Consider the following 19,660-nt stretch of genomic DNA (forward strand, 5'->3'; position numbering starts at 1 on the left):
ATGTTACAATATTACTGGCTCACCAAGATTAGGGGCATTGTAGCCCCTGAAACTTATTTAGAATTATTTACCATTTTGAACTTTTGAATGCTTGTCCCAAATAGAAGATTTCGTGGGATCAATAGTTGTAACTGGTTTGTCTTTTAGTAAACATTTATTTTCACTGTCTGCTCACTCTATGTCCTTTTTCTAAGAATTACTTAGCAGTTATCTGATTTTAGGTGGGCCATTTAGGCTCTGAAGGCCAACTCTTTAACCTATTGTGCTTTGTCAGACAAACCTAACACCTGTCCATGTTTGTTACTGCTTTTAATATCTGTTAGAGAAATATGTGTGCACATGTGTGTTTGTATATAATGGTAGGGTGGGTATAGCAGCTCCCTAAAAGGAGAAAAGCAACTGGCTTTTCTGAAAAGACCTTTCCACCCCCACCTTTTTGCAGACAGCCGGAGTTAATCCTTCCAAGTTTGACTGGAACAGCTGAGCAAGTGCACCCTGCATATCTGGAGGCCTCCAGTGGACTCATGTTGCCTCAGAGTTGGGGCCACTTTCTTCTTTTCTAGTGCTGATCCTGCCAGCTGTCCTAGCCTCTGTTAAAGCACAGCGAGGGAGGTGTTAAATGATACAAAAACATACAGTGTCGTGAAAGGGATCCCTTTACTGCATGTATCAGTGTGACTTTTTTCTCCCATTCCTTTCCGTAGCAGAAAGGTTTTATACTGTTAATCCTAACACCTGTCTCTGCTGGAGACAGTGAGAAGGGTGTGTGTGTGTGTGTGTGTGTGTGTGTGTGTGTATGAGAGAGAGAGAGAGAATGCGCATGCGTGCACACGGGTACATGCCCCCCTGCCCAAGAAAGAATAGAGTAGTAATACCAGTCCCATCTGCCTTTCCGTGTCCTGGATTGGGAGTATTCTCTGACGCACTTAAAGCCCGGAACATATATATTATTTTGGCTCTTGGATACCTTAGACTTCCTACCGTGTTTGTGTGCCAGTGTGAGGAACCTGTGTTCCCTTCCCTGGCTGTCATTCTCTGCCTCTTGAGTTTCTGGTTGAGTTGTCAATTTAAAAACCGACAGTAACAGCAAATCTCCAGTGTAGTTTTCAGTCTGTAACTAGTAACTCAAAGCTTTCTGCTTTTTTCTGAACATCTCTTCTGTGTATTGTCACATTCTATTGGGGTGGAGGCCTGGTCTCAACCAAGCTCCGACTTCATCAGCTGAGCCAGCATACCTATCTGCGTAGACTGGAGGTCAGCGAAGGATTTTTTTGGTGCTACCTAGTTCCTTTGGACAGGACAGCCAGCTCAAACAAGGCAAAAACTTAGACGCCTTTTGTACTGTCCTTATCTGAAGATTTTTTCCCATTTGCTATGTATGGTGTATATTGTATGGATTATCAATATCCTGTTGTCCAGGTAAGCTAAGGGTTATAATTTCTAGATACTGTTTGATTGATGTGAAGTTTTACGGTGGAGTGAAATGCCTACAGGCTTTCTGTCTTTTGACCGGGTACCATTGAGGGCCTAGCTTTCCCAATGCTTTTTGCTAATTTACTGTAATAAGAGGATTGAATTTATAGTATTGGTGGCCAGACAAAGGTGGTTGGCATTCACCCCTAGAAGTTCTGAAACTTTGGAGAGATTCTGTGTGTGTGTGTGTGTGTGTGTGTGTGTGTGTGTGTGTGTGTGTGTTTTGAACCGGGTGGGCTGAACAATATAAATGTAACATAAGAAAATCAGCATATTATAATAAACTTTAGGCTTTGTTTTGAGCAGATAAGAGGCACAGACGGCAGTTTCCAAATGTTGTTGTATTTTCCAGAAAGGTAATATATAAAGTAGAGGGCATCTTTCCCCACGAAGACTATTTTTAGTCTAACGTTTTAGACTGTTTTGTGATGGGATTAGTGACATCTTATTTGTTAACTTGTTGCAGTCTAGAATCGGAAAATGTTAGGTCATTACCAAGCGTATTTCTGAATATCTTACAGTAAGAAAAATTGAAGTTAGGAGTCCTGGATTCTGGTTCCAGCAATAGTGTTAAACACCACCATGTTCGTGCTCAAATAACTTCAATTTTTCTTGACTTTAGTTTTGTTGTATTTAAAATGAAGGAGTTGGGCCGGATGACCTCTCAGCTATCATGATTTTTTGAAATATTGTAATCGAAACCTAGAATAAGAAAAGAAAAACAGTTAATACAATTAATTCTGAATTAAAGATACTACTTGGTCTGTCAGTTTGTTTTAGTTTATTTGTGTTTTCATGTTCCTTTAATTGTTTTTTTCTTTCAAATGGCCATTTATCTAATAATTAGCACCTAAGTTGCAGGTTGGACGGGAATGCATAGAGTTAAAAGAAATAATGGACTAACTAGTACATCTTATTAGGTATTTTGGGCTTAAAGACCCAAGCTATTTTGGATTGGGCCTGTTGAATAAGCTCTCTGGAGTAAACTCACAGCTTTCATTCAAGTCGAAAGCTATCAGTAGTGCAATCATATGGCAGTGGCTGTGATTATGCTTCTCTTTAACTATATTCTAATACATTGATCTATATTATATGTTTTATATTAATGATACAACTTTCTGTTATTTTGGATTATTCAAATTAAGAGTATTTTATACTTACCATAATGAGGTTTTGATATATGTGTGCATTTCGCTTATCTATGAACTATATCTCTACTGACATAAACAATAGCTTGGTCTTTGTAACAGCTTAAGGCTGGAAGTGTTATGAGACTAGATTAGAAATCTTTTTACAAGTAAATATTAATGTGCTTTCAATGAGAAACGTCTGTGAACAGTAAATCTCTGACCCACAACTAGCAAAGTCTGGGAATTATAGTAACTCTAACATAAGTCCAATTCTTTCAGGAAAAAGTTGAAAAAGTAAAAATGTTTCCCAAGTGAATTGAAGTATTGGAGATATATGAAAAAATAATTACAGTATGTAATTGAATTTATTGAGGAAGGAAATTGACCATCTACCCCTCCCAGTTTTGGGGTGGATTAAAGAGTTCCTGTTCAGAAATTGATGAAAGTCTTTTGCAGCAAAATTCTAATCAATATTCATAAAAGATGAATTTTCTACCCCCAATTTTTTTTTGGTTATTAATATTTAGTACTGATAAATGTAGTGCACAGTATTTGAAACTACACTTTCCTGGCTTTACTCCATTTAGTAGGTTTATTCTATCTGAAATTAGGTCCTTTAGAAATGGAGGTAATGGGATGTTAAAATGTAAGGGTTTACTCTCCATTCCACCACATAGGAAAGCTAATGGGATTAAAAAAACAATTTTAAATTGAAGGATCCAAAGCTATTTTACAATCTTATTTATTACTTTTTTAAAGTAAAGTTTTTTTTCAGTGCATTTATAAATGAGTAGTAGATGGTTGGTTACTACCCAAACTCTTAACTACGGTTATAAAATGTTCTTTTTAGCTTCTGTTATATATTCTTATGCTTAGTTAAATTCAAGCTTTACATTGCATAATGCTTGCAGTTTCATACTAATGCGTTATGCAGTTGGACGTTATGGAGGACATGATTGAACAGTATTTCTTTTAATGAAAGGTTTTACATCTATTTTTAATTAAGTTATTTCTAGAATTGCTAGTTTTGAGTTAATGAAACAAAGTGAGTTCTCTTCAACAGAAGGTTCGAAAGTATTTTAGGTACTTGACCTTTCATTGCTCTTATTGTTAAAATCATGCCTATTTTAAGAGTGTGCCATTGAAAATGATTATGGTATTAGTTATAATTTTTGTAGAACCTAGTCTGGCCAAATTAGTTTAAAATCAGGCAGAGTAAGGAGATACGGGCTTGCTTGTGATTTAAGGGACGATGAATGTAGTCTCCCTGCGCAGACAGATCTATTTAAGAAACTGTTCCTGAAATTATTCTTACAGACACTCTTTCGGATTAAACATTTACTGCCTGTGATCAGATGGTTAAAATGTAACTTGGTGCAAGTTAAGGGTATTGTCTTTTATCACAGGTTTTCCTTAGGCCGTTTTCCTTAACCTGTCATCCAAGTGGCGAACGGGGCAGTTGGAGGAAGAGGAAACAGGGTCTTAAATTATTGGAGGTATAGCTGAATTTCCTGATTTGAGGGTTTAGGGTAGCGAAGGACAGCTTAAGGATATTAGGCATCTAGAAGAATGAGACAGAAATTTACCTATCTAAAGGACACTTTTTCTTTTGCAATGGAGTTTCTTTCTTGTCACCCAGGCTGGAGTGCAGTGGCGTTTTCTCGTCTCACTGCAACCTCTGCCTCCCGGGTTCAAACAATTCTCCTGCCTCAACCTCCCGAGTAGCTGGGATTACAGGTGGGCATCATCACACCCAGCTAAATTTTTTTTTTTTTTTTTTTTTGGATTTTTAGTAGAGACAGGGTTTCACCATGTTGGTCAGGCTGGTCTTGAACTCCCACCCTCAGGTGATCCACCTCCTCGGCCTCCCAAAGTGCTGGGATTACAGGCGTGAGCCGCTATGCCCAGCCTAAAGGACACTTTTGATATTGAGGTATGCTCAGGTCTGCAAAATCCTATAGAGTATATTAGGCTCTCCATTTCTTCATGGAAAGTTGACCTTGGTGTTTAACAGTACACACACACACACACATTATATAAATTTATTTATATAATTTATACTTATATAGTTTATGTAATTATATTAACTTATATAGTTTATACTTACATAGTTATGTAATTGTATTAGCTTACATAATTTATACTTATATAGTTTATGTAATTAACATATGCAAGTTTATACTTATATAGTTTATGTAATTATATTAACATATACAAGTATAGTTTATACTTACATAGTTTATGTAATTTTATTAACATATGCAAGTTTATATAATTTATATAAATTGAATTTATTTTCTCATTCTGAATTAGTTTATTGTGTACCAGCTGTTTTTTGAGTACCTACTGTGTGCCAGATACTATGCCAGGCACAGGGACATTAGTGGTGAACAAGACAACAGAGTTTCCTGTAACTAAGTAATAGAGGCATGGCATATTCATGGCATGTTGTTGGATAAACAGCACTCTTCAGTTTTCACAGATTAATCATGAATTAACTTCTTGACAACCCAGTTATTGATAAATTTGTTTACGTCCCATCCGTTTTCGTATTTGTTTAAGAACCTTTTCCTTAATCTCTCACAGGGATGTGTACAGTGTACACATACTTTCAGTTGTTTGTATGACTCTAGTTATCTGGGGTTTGGGATTTCTTAACGATATGAATAAGTTACGCAAATACATATAGTAATTTGTGAATTAAATTTTTTGATTTGCCTGGCCTCACGGATGTCTTAGTTTATGTTATTTGTGGTTTTGTGCTAAAGGTTTGACTTTGGGGGACAGGAAATAAATGAGAATTGTTTTTTATAAGCCTGTAAGATGTAAAGCAGTTGATTTCAAATTTCATGCTCACTTTTTTTTTTGGAATGGTGAATGGGTTCTATATAACTGAACTCTGCCTAGAGAAATAAAGTTAGGGAAATAATAGAGTTAGCCGTAATTCGACTTCATTTATGTTAAGGGGAATGTTGGGGCAAAGGATATTAAAGTGGTATTGTATTAGAGGTGCTTCTGGAAAGGTATTTAATATCTGTTAGGTGTAAATTGTTATTTACACTTAGTTAGGGTTATTGTTTGGGGGCGTGCTGTGAAGAGCCTTTATACCAACAAGTTTTTATTATTGCAGGAAATGCTCTCCCTTTAATGTTGCCTTTCACTTGGGTGTCAGAGGCAGCCTGGGAAAGTTGGAGCAAGCCCTGCCTTCTAGACAGGGACTCTTAGATCTGCTTTTATAGCAGTACTGGTATGTGGGTGGAAGGTAGGGAAGTTGAGTCACTTCTGTATGACAAGAACAACTAAAGTTGTTTTTTTTTTTTTAATGAGTGGGTATTATTTTGTCTAGAATCTGAACTAACCTAATAAAATTGAAAATAAAGCCTTTCTCCCACTCTTTTTGTGCATCTTCCTTTCAGCTTCAGATTTCTGAAAGATACTGAAGATAAAACTGAAGTAAGGCCAGGCGTGGTGGCTCACACCTGTAATCCCAGCACTTTGGGAGGCCAAGACGGGTAGATCACCTGAGGTCAGGACTTCAAGACCAGCCTGGCCAACATGGTGAAACATCATTTCTACTAAAAATGCAAAAAAACAAAAAACAAAAAACTGCTGGGCATGGTGGTGTGTGCCTGTAATCCCAGCTACTTGGGAGGCTGAGACAGGAGAATCACTTGAACCTGGGAGGTGGAGGTTGCAGTGAACTGAGATTGTGCCACGGCACTCCAGCCTGGGCAACAGAGCGAGACTCTGTCTCAAAACAAAAAAGTGAAGTAAATGTATAAATTTGAAGATATTTCCAAGTACGCTCTTGGAAGAAAGAATGCTTTTATAATATTTTGGTAACTACATAGGTGCTCTTCATTTTGATATATCCATGTGTGAATAAATAAATGGCTAGAGTAATAGAAATCAAGGCATTACTATTTTATTTCAACAAACATTCATTTAGTGTGTATTCAGATACTGGGTTAAGAACTGGGGATGTAGTATAAAACATGATTTCTACCCTCAGACTGCTCATATTCTAGTCATAGTTATGCAGAACAGTAACTCCAACAGTTATGTACCATGGATTAAGTGCTAAGGTAGAGTATGCTCACAGATAAGGGGTACCTAAACCAGATGTGGGAACAGGTAGGGTCAGGAAAGGCTTTCTGGAGTAGGGGATTTCTGAAGTAAGCCTTGAAGGATGAATTACCCATATAGTTGGCCATATTCAAGGGAAGAACAGAAACATGGTGTTCAGAAGAGATGTATGGGCTGAAAAATAGAAATGTGGGAGCCGTCAGGGTAAATTCTTGGTAACTGAAGTGACAGAATGAGTTGGAACACCTGGAGCAAGTGTGGTCAGCACTGTTAACTTCTTGGAGGTTCAGACCCTTTTGAGAATCTGATAAATACTACAGATCCTCTCTGCATGGAAATGCAAAGAAGAAAAATTTCCACTGGGCTGCCCATGTTAGGAACCATGCACTTTGGGTTAAGAACCTCTGGTGTGCAGTAAAAAGAGATCTGAGGATGACACCTTGCAAGTAATAATAACAGTTGAGAGGATGGTAGAGGAAGAAGAGTAAGATGGAGAAGCGGGTGAACAGGGAAAGAGGAAAGTCAAGAAAGTATCATTTTAAGTTAAGAGTGAGAGTTTCCCAAAGGGAATACCAAATACCACAGACGAATCAAAGAAGACATAAAATGTCCATTGAATTTGGCCATCATCTGGAGGTCTTCGGTGACTTTAATCAGGTAAATTTCAATTGAGTAATATGGAGGAAAGGAAGCTGGGGTTCTGGAGATTGGATGAAACACTGAGGAAACAATCAGAGTTGAGACTATAAGGAGAAGTGCCTCTTTCCTTCATTTGTTTATTTAATAACTATTTCTTGAGTACTTACCAGGTTCCAGACACTGTGCTGGAAGCTGGGGATTGGTCTATGTAGGCCTCCTTCATTAGCTGACATCTCATTGTGCCCACCCTGTTCCAAAGCTTCCCAGCCCCTGCCTGTCTCTCTCCTCCCAAACACACATACAGGCAATGTCCTAAAATGATTTTCTCCTTGGTACATTACCGGACACATTCAGCCACCAGGGGACTCCAGTTTTGCTGGGTCAGACCCAGGCTGCTCAATTGCTCTTCTCTCTCTTGGACACCTGGGAGCAAATTGTCCTCTATAATGCCAGGGACACACTTCAAAATATCATTGTGCCAGTCAGACCTCACTATAAGTCTGTCATTCAGTGAGTTCATAAAAATCATTGTAACTTTTTTTTTTAAGCTTGTACCAATTCTTTCTTGTAATAAATTTTTAAGCCTATTTGCATTGGGAAATATTGGTTCTAAATGTAGAAAAGTAGCATGAATCCCTGGCCCGAGAAAACTTTTATCTTAGTCTTAGACTTTTTGCATGTGGGGACCCCTCATTTTAAAAACAAAACAAAAAAAACTCCTTGGGGCCAAGATGTATAGAGGCTGCAGTCACACCTAAGCGTCAAGGTAGCTGCTGCTTTTCTAAGGATAGGTGTGAGGGTGGGGTGGGGGGGTGGGATTCTATCTTCTTGGTGCCCCAGGCTTTCTGTGAAGAATAGTGTAATAAACCAGAGGATGCAGAGAATGATAGACAGTGATTCCGTGGTTTATTCCAATTATTAAACCTGAAAACACAATTATCCCATTAGTATGATTCAAGATTTTTTCCAAAAATACACTGGGTTGCTCTTGCTTCCAGTGAAACTCACCTGCCCATTTTCTGCTTACTCACTTTGTCTTTAAGAAAATTTGACTGCTTTTTATCTCCTTCTGATTGGCTTTTCAGTTGCAAATTCAGAGAGTACTATATATTCTGTGTTCCAGGTCACTTCTAAAAAGTGTTAAATAAGAACAGGCCTAATACTTATCTATATTACTTTACCCAGCATTTTTCTTAATATTTGAAGATCTCATTCTTTTTAAAATTATTACTATGCCGGGCACGGTGGCTCAAGCCTGTAATCCCGGCACTTTGGGAGGCCGAGACGGGCGGATCACGAGGTCAGGAGATCGAGACCATCCTGGCTAACCCGGTGAAACCCCGTCTCTACTAAAAAATACAAAAAACTAGCCGGGGTGGCGGCGCATGTGGTCCCAGCTACTCGGGAGGCTGAGGCAGGAGAACGGCGGGAACCCAGGAGGCGGAGCTTGCAGTGAACCAAGATGGCGCCACTGCACTCCAGCCTGGGCGACAGAGTGAGACTCCGTCTCAAAAAAAAAAAAAAATTATTACTATGGATTATACTACAAGTATACAGATATCTGTAAAATGCACAGAATGGAGCCTGACATACTATGTTACATCAGTTTCTCCAGGTTCCACAGATGGTCTTGTATTTCCTGTGTTCCTTTCAGAATTGTTAAAATGCTTATTAATTTAGGAGTGGGTGTAATGATGTTGTATTGGCAGTGTGCCAGCCAACGGTGTTATATAACACATTTTTTTAATTTAAAAATTTTAAAAATGTAATTCACAATAGAGACAGGGTTTTGCCATGTTGCCTTGGCTGGTCTCGAGCTTCTGGGCTCAAGAAATCCGCCAGCCTTAACCTCCCAAAGGGCTGGCATTACAGGTGTGAGACACTGTGCCTGGCCAATAGAGAACATTTTTAAAAGCCTGGTCCTGCATGTTGCCAAACAATCCTTATGGAGACAGCAAAAAACTATGTATTCTCAGTGTGATTTGCTATTTTGAATTTAGATTTCTGTAGATGTTTATTTTTTAAATGGAGAGCTTGGATGTTAGCTGTGGGCTTGTAAAAAATAAAAATAGATAAAAATTAAAAATGGGAAGCTTAATTTTGGAATTAATCTTTTTAACCTTTGGGTAGTCTTTTAGAAAGTATATCCTAAAAATACATAGCATAACTAAAATATCTCATAAATCCTTTAGGATGAGCTCCTATTTATTAGAATGCTGTAAAAAATTAGAAAATCTTAATTTTATGAGACAACTGATAAACTTATAAATTGCTTTATTTGAATGTTTTATAATATAAAATAGGAAAATTATGAAGTTTATATGCAGAGGTTAAAGATTTTTCCAAGATCACTAGTAAAGGGCAGAATGAGACCAACTTCTGGACTGAACCACATCTTTGATGCATTTTTAATTATATTATTTTAATAAGGGAACTTTAAAGAAACTCTTATTGTCAATATTCTCCTAAACCTGTATCTACAGCACTCTGTAACAATTACTGTTTACAATAATGACAAAAATTTCCAGGGTATATTTAAGAAAGGATTTATCTTTTTCAATGAAGGCTGAAACATAGAAGGCTGGAGGAAACAAAGGGTGAATTTTCAGTTAACCAAAATTTTTATTGAAGCTGGAAGCCATAAGGAAATTTGCATGCACCTTTGTGTATACCTTAAGTTTCTTAAGTAGTCATAGTTGTAGATACCTTTTTCAGAGTCTCCAGGATTTTTTGTAGTAGGATAAAAATCATTTAAATGAACTCTCTTTACCTCTCTCCTCTCTTTTAGTCCTTTGCTCTCACTAGGCTGTTTTGGTCTTCTAGGACAAGCAAGTTCTTGAATATTCCTGTTCCTTGAAAAACCTTCTAGTTAGTGGTCATGTAATAGCTCCTCACGTCTTCACATCTTTCTCATTAAATCCACTGCATCTATAAACTGTACATCAGTAAAAATGTTTTATTAATATTAAAAATAATTTTGTTTCATTTCTTATTTATTAGACATTCGTGGCTGGAATCTCTTAAATCTGTATTAACTATAGTAAGCTGCTATGAAAGCTTCCAGTGCTATATAATTAATTCCATCATCGCATCCTTAAAATATGCCAGCACATGGCGCTTGCCCCTCCCTCTTTCTCCCTCCCTCCCTCCTCCCCCCTTCTCTCTCTCTCACACACACACACACACACACACACGCACACGCACACACGCACACACGCGTGCGCACAGCGCACACCAAACTGCCATTCTCCAGCAGGCCTGCTTCTGGAGTTGGGAGATGTCAGCCTGCTGGGAGGGGGTGGGGGGAGGAGGAAGAGGTGGGGCTCTACTCTGATTAATTACCTTAGGCATTCAGGGGTGGGGCTTCCTTCAGCCATCTGCCTGAGATATGGGAGGGAGCTGGAGAAAGAAGGAGGGGGAGAGACTGCCAGAGAGGAAGAGAAAAGAAAGGAAGAAACATTAGAAAGAAAAAGGAAGGAAAACGGTATAAAGGGAGATCAATTACCCACCCTTAAATAGCTAGACTGGGGGGGGAGGGGGGTGGAAAGAAAGCTGTGGAGGTGTGCCCCAGCACGGCTGCTTTGAAAGGTTTATCATCTATCCGTTTGGTTTATGGAGAAAAAGAAAATGGTAACTCAGGTAAGATTTGTGCTTCCTCGGTATGTTTCTTTTCTCCTCTCTGGGATCTAAATAAAGGTTTGAGGGTGGAGTGTAGTCAGAAGAGTTTTAATTATTATTGTCTTCTTAGAACAGCCCAGATGTATTGTTATTAGCTGAAAAGTCTGTGTCTGTTGAGTCCGCTTATGTGTGTGTTATGTATCCATATCCTTTCTTCCCCCTCCCTCAACTCCATAGCAGATTCCTGTTTCCTGTACTGTGCAGCTGTAGCTCAGGAAAGACCCTGTGGGGATTTGTCTACCTCTTTGTCTTGGTTCTGAGAAGAGGGAGGGAGAGAAAGACTGCAGAGGTAGGAAGAGATTCTTGTAGACTGCCAAAAAGAGGGGAGCAGGATTCCTTTTAAGAATTTCAGAAGAATTTGTGTTGTAGGGAAATCTGATTCCTTATTGACTTTGGTTTCTCAGGATTGGCTATGGAATTGTAGTTTTGCTGTTACTCTAAACTGCTTATTAAAAATGAAGGTTAGGAAAGAATGTTTCATTTTCATGGCTTTGTTACTGGCAAAGATTTTCAGTAGGAGCATTCAGGTGTAACAGAGGCAGGTAGAGCCCTCCTTGACAGGAGAACAAATCTGAATATATAAATCACAATCACACAGGCTTTAAAATACATTTGAAGGAGAGAGAGTAGGAAATGGAAGATATCTCTCCTCCCTCTCTCTCTCCTCTCGTTCTTCTCTCTTCTCTCTCTCCCACTCCTCCTCACTCTCTCCCCCAACCCCCTCAATCCCCCTTTCTCTCCTCCTCCTTTTCCCCTCTTTCTCCCTGCCTCTCTTTGGTTATGCCAGGCAATATCTCATCTGCATTTTAGCAAGTCATTCCTGACAAATGGAAAGGTGAATGCTCTTCCACAGTTCTCCCTGGCAAGGCAATTTTTCTTGTTAGCATCCTTCTGTATGCCCTATTACCCTTTTTCCTTTATGTATAGGTTGAGAGGAAATGATGAGGCTCTGATTTATCCATGAGAAATCATTTACACTATAGAACATTCAAGTCCTTTAGTCTCAGACTTAAGATCAGTTTCACTCCAGGTTTCTATGCTCTGTGGGGAAATTTCATCACTGGACAGTGCTTTCCTTTTAAGGAGGTTGCCCTTTTTTTTGTATTCTCTCTTCTCTTCCTCTCCCAGTCACCACCGGAGGGCGAGAGAACCAGCTAGCTATCAGGATAGAGGCATCATTTTAGGAGCTGGAATCCTGTTTAGTTATATAATGCCCTGCAGTGCTGTTTGGAAGGAGGGAAACCTGTAGGGAGATTTTCCCATTGTGACCTGGTGGAAAGAGAAGTTTCAAATGTATCTTTTCAAAGTAATTTTTCACCAAATCTGAGTTTAGAAAATTTCAACAAACTCCTTCCTCTTTTGGAAAAGCAGAGAAGCTTTTGAAATATTTCTCTTCCATGTCTTATCCCCTCATCATCAGTCTAATTACCTCTTTTGAAATACTGCTTTATATTTTTTTAAAAATTTTACATAAAAGAGAAATCCTGTTTCTGGATTCTCTTTGTTGCTTGGGAGATGATACTTGCTTGACCTTAGCGCCCTCATTCAATTTTTATTAACTGGCAATATTAGAGGGTAACAGCTCTCTTCTTTCTTAGCAATTACTGAAGGATTTTCAATGCCTTGACTTTTCATTATGTATTTTTTAAACCAGTGAAAGAATTATCTAAAATGGAAATTTGTATAATGAGTTTTGCCTCATGGAACGTTTCACCTTAGTTTCTAGAGGAGCTGGTAAGTGTAGTGTGTGTGAGCATGAAGTTAGAGTGCACATGCTTATGCACACTTAATATTGTGGTTGTAATAATTAGTATTTAAAGAAGCCATAATTTTAGGAAAGAAGTAGAAGAAATAAATGGAAACTGGAAAGAGAGATTCTGGGGTGCCTAATAATTCTTATAATAAAATCACCATGTTTTATCAGGATGTGCTAAATATTGAAGAAAAGTTATGAGTTTTTGCCCATCCTGAAATTATACAACTGGAGAGGATAGAATATCAAATTTGAGAATTTTCAGTATTCCAGCCTATTTGTTTTGTTGTATATACCTTCTGTGTTAATGTAATGTACATAGTTGTTAGTAATCTAGGGGGAAAAATTCAAAGGAAATAACCAGCTGGGCCAAATCTTTCATTTGTCCTGTGGTTGTGTTGTGTTGTGTTGTGCCTGCATGTGTGTGTGTGTATGTTTGTGTTTGAGCCAGACATCCAATCCCAACATTTGATAATGACCTGTCACATAAGCTTTCTCAATATAGAATGTCTATACTGATGGTTACGGCTGCGTTATCAAAGTTAAATGGTTTATTACAACGTAAGAGAGATGTTTGGATATGTTTTCACTGTTTTGCTACCTAGGTTCTTTGCATCTTCAGATGATACCATTTCTATAGTCCCCAGTTTCCATTGCTCAGTTGTCGGAAAAGGGCTTTCAGTGGATGACTTTTTCATCATACCATATTAGATCCTTGTCAGTATTTGCACAGTGTATGCACTTTATTACTACATATGCACTTTATTACTACTTTTATAGGGCCTGTTTTTGTTTTAATTAAAACTGCTCTGTCGTTTATAGTAAGTAGTCAGTGCTCTGCTAAAAAGCAAATGGCAATTTAATCACAAAATTCTAATATAGCAGATAGACATGCTTATGTGATACATAAAACATTAATTTTATCGGCTGTTCATGTATATGTTGTAGGAGTATTTCACTGAGATCTCTTATTTTTGGGCATAATGACCAGATTATTGCATCTCATATTTATGAAAATAGCAACGTAGAATATGAAGGAAAGATAAATCATTCTTATACTATGTGTAAAATTCGAAAAACAAAATTGCAAATGACTTCAACACTAATTAGTAAAAAATAAATGTTTAGCCAAACTCAAACTCAGTTATACTGTCTATTGTTGAAAGGGCAAGTGGACTAGGCAGAGAGGAAAGGATTTTACAGTATGGATGTGAAAGAAAATTTTTGTACTCTACTGTGGTATAAGACTGCCAGTTTCTGTGGAACACAAAGCCCTCCCTTTCTTGGACAGCTCAGTGCTTTGCTGGCATTTTCTTCAAAATCTGTTTTCCATCAGGACCAAGAGAAGGGAAGGTGTTAGGAATAAGGGAGGTTGGAAAGGGGGTTGCTGTTCCTTTAAATAGTGCAGTGAGTCCATGTGGCAGCAGGCCGCTCTGGAGTGTATTCTTTTGTAATGAATCACCAGTTCCATTGTCTGCTATCTCCCCTCTTTGTAGCTGGAAGGCTGAAGTCTTTCACCTGAGCTGCTGCCAGTTCGCTCTTCTGTTCCTGGGTGGTTGGGAGAAGAGAAGAGGGAGGGTATTTTATGCTTTAATTAAAGACAGATAAGAGAGCAGGTATGTTTTGCTTTGTTTCATTTTCTCTTTTCCTGTTTTTGTTTGTCTGGTTTTTGAAAGGAATTGGAGTAGAGAATCTATTCTGTGATTTTGCTAAGCATATCCCGTTTTCTCTGAATTCTGGAGGTCCTCACAGCATTTAGTCTCCATTTTGTGGTACTGCTTTAAAGTGATTCCATTCGGTTGCCTGCCAGTCATGCTCCCTTGCCACTCGAACCTCATCCCACCCTTCATCCACGCAGCTGCAGCCACACTGTTTGTTTTGGCACACTATCCACTTTCTATGGGCTTTGCAGGATTTGGGGAGTTGGAGGATAGGCGAGGATTGTGGGTTGGAGACTAAATTTATGTTCCTTTACAATGAAAAAAAAGCCTCACTTTTTCCAGAGATTTGGTTTCTTTCTGAATTCTTCTACATTGCTCCATATCTTTAGTTATAACCATTTCCTCGCCGAGGCCAAGATTGTCTCTTGAAAAGTATCGCTTTTCTAAAAATTACTTAACTTTCTTGAAAAGATACCCAGAATTTCATAAATGAAGCTATGATGAAATCCAAGCACTCTTGACTCATTAAATTGTTTTTTCCGTCTTAGTCACCCCCTAATCACACACACTTTTTTCTTTTTTTGCCCCTTTTCTCTTTTTTTCCCTTTATCTTTCTCCTTAGTTTTGCAGTTGGGTCTAGGTAAGCTTAATATTTGACAACCTACTACTTAAATTTGTATTGCTACAGAAGACATCTTCATATTGAACGGTAATGACATTCCTCATTCCTCTCAGTGATAAGGCGTAAGCTCAAATTCCTGGGTTTGTTCCTTCAGTTTTCTGTTCTCCCCTGAGAAATTCCAAACTCTGATCTACACAGATTGCCATATGCAAACAATTTTATCTCTCTCAAATTTGAACTTTTCATCATGGAATTCCTTACCTAGGGATTGTTTCTTGGACATCTGTTTATAATAGACAGATAGTTTCTGGGAACCAGTCATACTAGATGCTACAGCACCCTTTACCCACCCTGGTCTCCTTCTGGTATACCGTTCCTCTCGGGGATCTGACATTATTGGTATCCCACACGTTCCCTTCTGAAGTCATAATTCCTCACTCTTTGTTTTCAGCATTTCCAAACCACTGTCAAATCTTTTTTGAACGTTTCCTCCCAACATTTTGTATGTGAAATCTGCCAGGCACAAATAGAAGGCTCCCCTGCAGTAAATATTTTGCTCTTTTGATTGTAGCACCCTTCTTAGCGGGCTCCAGTGTTCAGCCTCTTCTAGGCAGTCAGAAATGCTGCATTCTGCCATCACGATGTATTGTGTCTATTTCCCAGACTCTTACATGTTTCTCTATTACTATTAGAATGATTAAATTCAGGAAACTAATTCATTAGAGGTCATTGCCAGCGTGAGTCATTTAAAAGGCAAGTCTGATTTTGTCATTCCTGTGTTTATACCTTGCAGTTGCTCCCCTTCAGTCTCTGAATAAAATCCTGTGACCCTGCATGATCAGAAATCTGGCTGTCTCTCCAGCCTCATCTCCTGCCATCCTTTTCTTGCTGTATTTCATTCTAATGACCCTGGCCTCTTTGCTGTTCTCTTAACATACCTGAGACCCTCCTTCTTAGGACCCTTCTGCTTTGCTGCGTGCCCAAAATGCTCTTCCCACTGGTACCCATGTGGTTTGTTCTACTCTCGAATATTTCTTCTCAAGGGAGACCTTTCCCTTAACTTTCCTAGCTTAAACCAGCACTCCCTCGTCACTCCTACCTTCATTCTGCTTTTTCTTCACTTGTCACTGATTTTAGTTCTTATCATTGATTGTTATGTGTTTGTTGTCTGTCTCCTCCCCAACCCTGAACAGAAGCTCCCTGAGATCAGGATCCTCGTCAGCAGTCTGTTGTATTCCCAGTGTGTAGAACAGTGCCCGGCACATAGTCATAATAAAAATAGCTAATCTTTATATCTGCTGATGATGCATTAATATCAGATACTGTTCTAAGCACTTTACCCTCATTAACTCATTAAGTCCTCTCAGTAACCCTGTGTTATCTCCATTGTACAAAAGAGGAAACTAGGCATATGATGGTTAAGTAACTTGCCCAAGTTCAGACAGCTGCTAAGAGATCTTGTGGGGAATGATATCTAGACAGACTGGCTTAGAAATTGGTATTCTTAGCCACTGTATGCTACCCCTTGTAGGTATTGGGTATTCAGTAAATATTTGTTGAATGTGTGAATAAATTAATTTAGTTGAGACTCTGATTCATTTCTGAAATTTCCATCCCTGACTTAAGACTTTGATAAAACACTTGCAGTAACGGAATTCATTGTTGAATAAAATGGCTTCATTATTATAATATGTAATAAAGTATATATTATTTTATGATAAAAATATTAATATTGTCTAATAATAATACTAAATAATAATGCAGAGTACATACTGTGCATTAAGCACTGTCTTAAGTGCTTTACATATTTTAGGACATTTATTCCACTCAGCAGCCTTATCTACTTACTCAGCAGTACTGTTAATGTCCATGTTGTAGAAATTAGGAAACCCAAGGAGTTTGGCTCCAGCATTTCTGTTCTTAACCACCACTAATAATGACTGTTATTAAAATAAGTTTTTGGTTTTGCTTACCTACTCTGTGCCAGTCAATTTTACATACATAGCACATTTACAAACATAACTATTCACATTATGTATCACTGGTCAGTCATCTTTGAGGTAGGTGAGGTTTTTCCCATTTTTTGCATGAGACTTTGAGATTCTAGAGGTCAGGCAACCTGGTGACTCTGGAAACAGAGAGAGATAGGTTTCAAACTGGAGATCTATTTAGTCCCAAATTCACATGCTCTTCCATTATACTGTGAGCCTCATAAGATAAATAGTTCCATTGTTGGCCATGAAAAGTAGAAAAGTGTTCTTTATGAGCTGAAATCTGTTTTCATTATTGTCTTCTCATTCCTTCTCGATTTCTCATCCGGAGTTACATTGAGTGGTTTCATGTCTTCTACATAAAATCCAAATATTTGAAGATACTGCTGAATGTTCCCTTTAATATTCTATTGCCTTGCTTATTTTTCCTACTTCCTTGAATTATTCCTCATAGATATGAAAACATACGGTTTCCAGAATGTTTACTGACTGTCCTGGACTAATTGCATTAATTTATATGGATGATTTATCATTTATGTCTAATTGCTAAGTAAAAATATCAATTATGATTACTTTTTAAGTTTTATTGGTACATAATTATACATATTTATGGAGTACTTATGATATTTTATACATGCATACAATGTGTAATGATCAAATCAGTAATTAGGATACCCATCACCTCAGATATTTATCATTTCTTTGTATAGAGAATATTTCACATCTCCCCTTCTAGCTATTTTGAAATACATAATAAATTATTGTTAACTATAGTCACTGTGTGTCGAATATTAGAACTTCAACTTCCGCTTCCACTTCCTCTTCCTCTTCTTTTTCGTCTTCTTTTTTTTTGGAGACTGAGTCTCACTCTATTGCCCAGGCCAGAGTGCAGTGGTGCGATCTTGGCTCAGATCTCGGCTCATTGCAGTCCGCACCTCCTGGGTTCAAGTGATTCTCCTGCCTCAGCCTCCAAAGTAGCTAGGACTGCAGGTGCACGCCACCACGCCTAGCTAATTTTTGTAATTTTAGTAGAGACAGCATTTCACCATGTTGGCCAGGCTGCTGTCGAACTCCTGACCTCAAGTGATCTGCCCACCTCTGCCTCCCAGAGTGCTGGGATTACAGGTGTGAGCCACCGCGCCTGGCCAAGAACTTATTTATTCTAACTGTGTTTTTGTACCCAGTAACCAACCTCTCTCCATCCCCTGCCTCCTTCCCAGCATTTGGCAAACATCATTTTACAGTTATGAGTATTAAGTATCATATCTTTGTTACAAATGTTGTTTTATGATAACATGTTTGGCTTTAGTCAGTTTCTTTTTTGTGTTGTTTTTGAGACAGGGTCTCACTCTTTTGCCCAGGCTAGAATGTAGTGGTATGATCTTGGCTCACTGCAACCTCTGCCTACTGAGTTCAAGTGATTATCCTGCCTCAGCCTCCCAAGTAGCTAGGACTACAGGCGTGCGTCACCATGCCCAGCTAATTTTTGTATTTTTTGGTAGAGTTAGGGTTTCACCATGTTGGCCAGACTGATCTTGAACTCCTGACCTCAGGTGATCCACCCGCCTTGACCTCCCAAAGTGCTGGGATTACAGGCATGAGCCATTGCGTACAACTGGCTTTAGTCAGTTTGTATAGCGCATTGAACATCTAGTAGTGTTGGCAATTTACAATTCCAAAAATGAAGGGATAATACCTTGAACTCCTAAAAAGAATAAATAGAATATTGTTTTTCTGTCCACTATAAAGCATGCTCTCAGCTGATTGGCAGGAATCTACCTGTCTTTTAATCTCTGAGTCTTGCCCTGATCCCTCAAAGGTTACTGTCACTGAGTAATGGAAGTCAGTGATTATTTTACGATATTATAAATGAATGCTTTTATGTCCACAAATGATACAATTGTATTCTTTTTTCCTAATGTTAATTATGATTCCTTGTAAGAAGTTTGGAAGAGACAAACTGGGACTTAAGTGAAGGAGATTGGGTTTTGAAAAGACTCTTAACTTAGAGCAAAGATCCATGAACTTTTTCTGTAAAGGGCCAGATAGTAAACAATTTTGGCTTTGCAAGCCGTGTTGTTTCTATCACAACTACCCAGCTTTGCTGATGAAGCACTGAAGAAGCTATAGATGGTAAGTAAATGAATGGTTAGTTATAGCTGTGTTCCAGTAAAACTATTTATGGACACTGAAATTTAAATTCCATGTAATGTTTATGTGTCACAAAATATGATTCTTTCAACTTTATTTTTATTTTTATTTTTGAGACAGTCTCACACTGTCCTCCAGGCTGGAGTGCAGTGGTGCGATCTCGGCTCACTGCAAGTTCCGCCTCCCGGGTTCACGCCATTCTGCCTCAGCCTCCTGAGTGTCTGGGACTACAGGTGCCCGCCACCATGGCTGGCTAATTTTTTGTATTTTTAGGAGAGACAGGATTTCACCATGTTAACCAGGATGGTCTCAATCTCCTGACCTTGTGATCCGCCCACCTCGGCCTCCCAAAGTGCTGGGATTACAGGCGTGAGCTGCTGCGCCTAGCCTCTTTTAACTATTTAAAAACGTAAAAGCATGCTTAAGTTGCAGGTTATATAAAAGTAGGTGGAGGGCTGGCTTTGAACCACAAGCTA

At 38.5% G+C, this 19,660-nt stretch overlaps 1 protein-coding gene across 31 annotated transcripts in view; it reads left to right on the forward strand.

Annotated features, from left to right (window-relative positions):
* RBFOX2 (RNA binding fox-1 homolog 2) overlaps nt 1-19,660 on the forward strand; it is a 296,547-nt gene that overhangs the window by 182,855 nt on the left and 94,032 nt on the right. For 3 of the 31 annotated variants that reach the window (XM_050806270.1, XM_050806268.1, XM_050806269.1), the window contains exon 1: nt 10,500-10,967. The exons of 23 other annotated variants lie outside the window; for them this stretch is intronic. In XM_050806270.1, the coding sequence (XP_050662227.1) occupies nt 10,941-10,967 (27 nt within the window). In that variant the 5' untranslated portion in view covers nt 10,500-10,940. Of the gene's footprint in view, nt 1-10,492; nt 10,968-14,265; nt 14,376-19,660 lie in introns of those variants that run through there. 5 more of the 31 variants (XM_050806259.1, XM_050806264.1, XM_050806265.1 and 2 more) reach the window with 4 other exon arrangements.

This window comes from Macaca thibetana, chromosome 10 (genome assembly GCF_024542745.1).
Source record: "Macaca thibetana thibetana isolate TM-01 chromosome 10, ASM2454274v1, whole genome shotgun sequence".
Taxonomy (NCBI): domain Eukaryota; kingdom Metazoa; phylum Chordata; class Mammalia; order Primates; family Cercopithecidae; genus Macaca; species Macaca thibetana.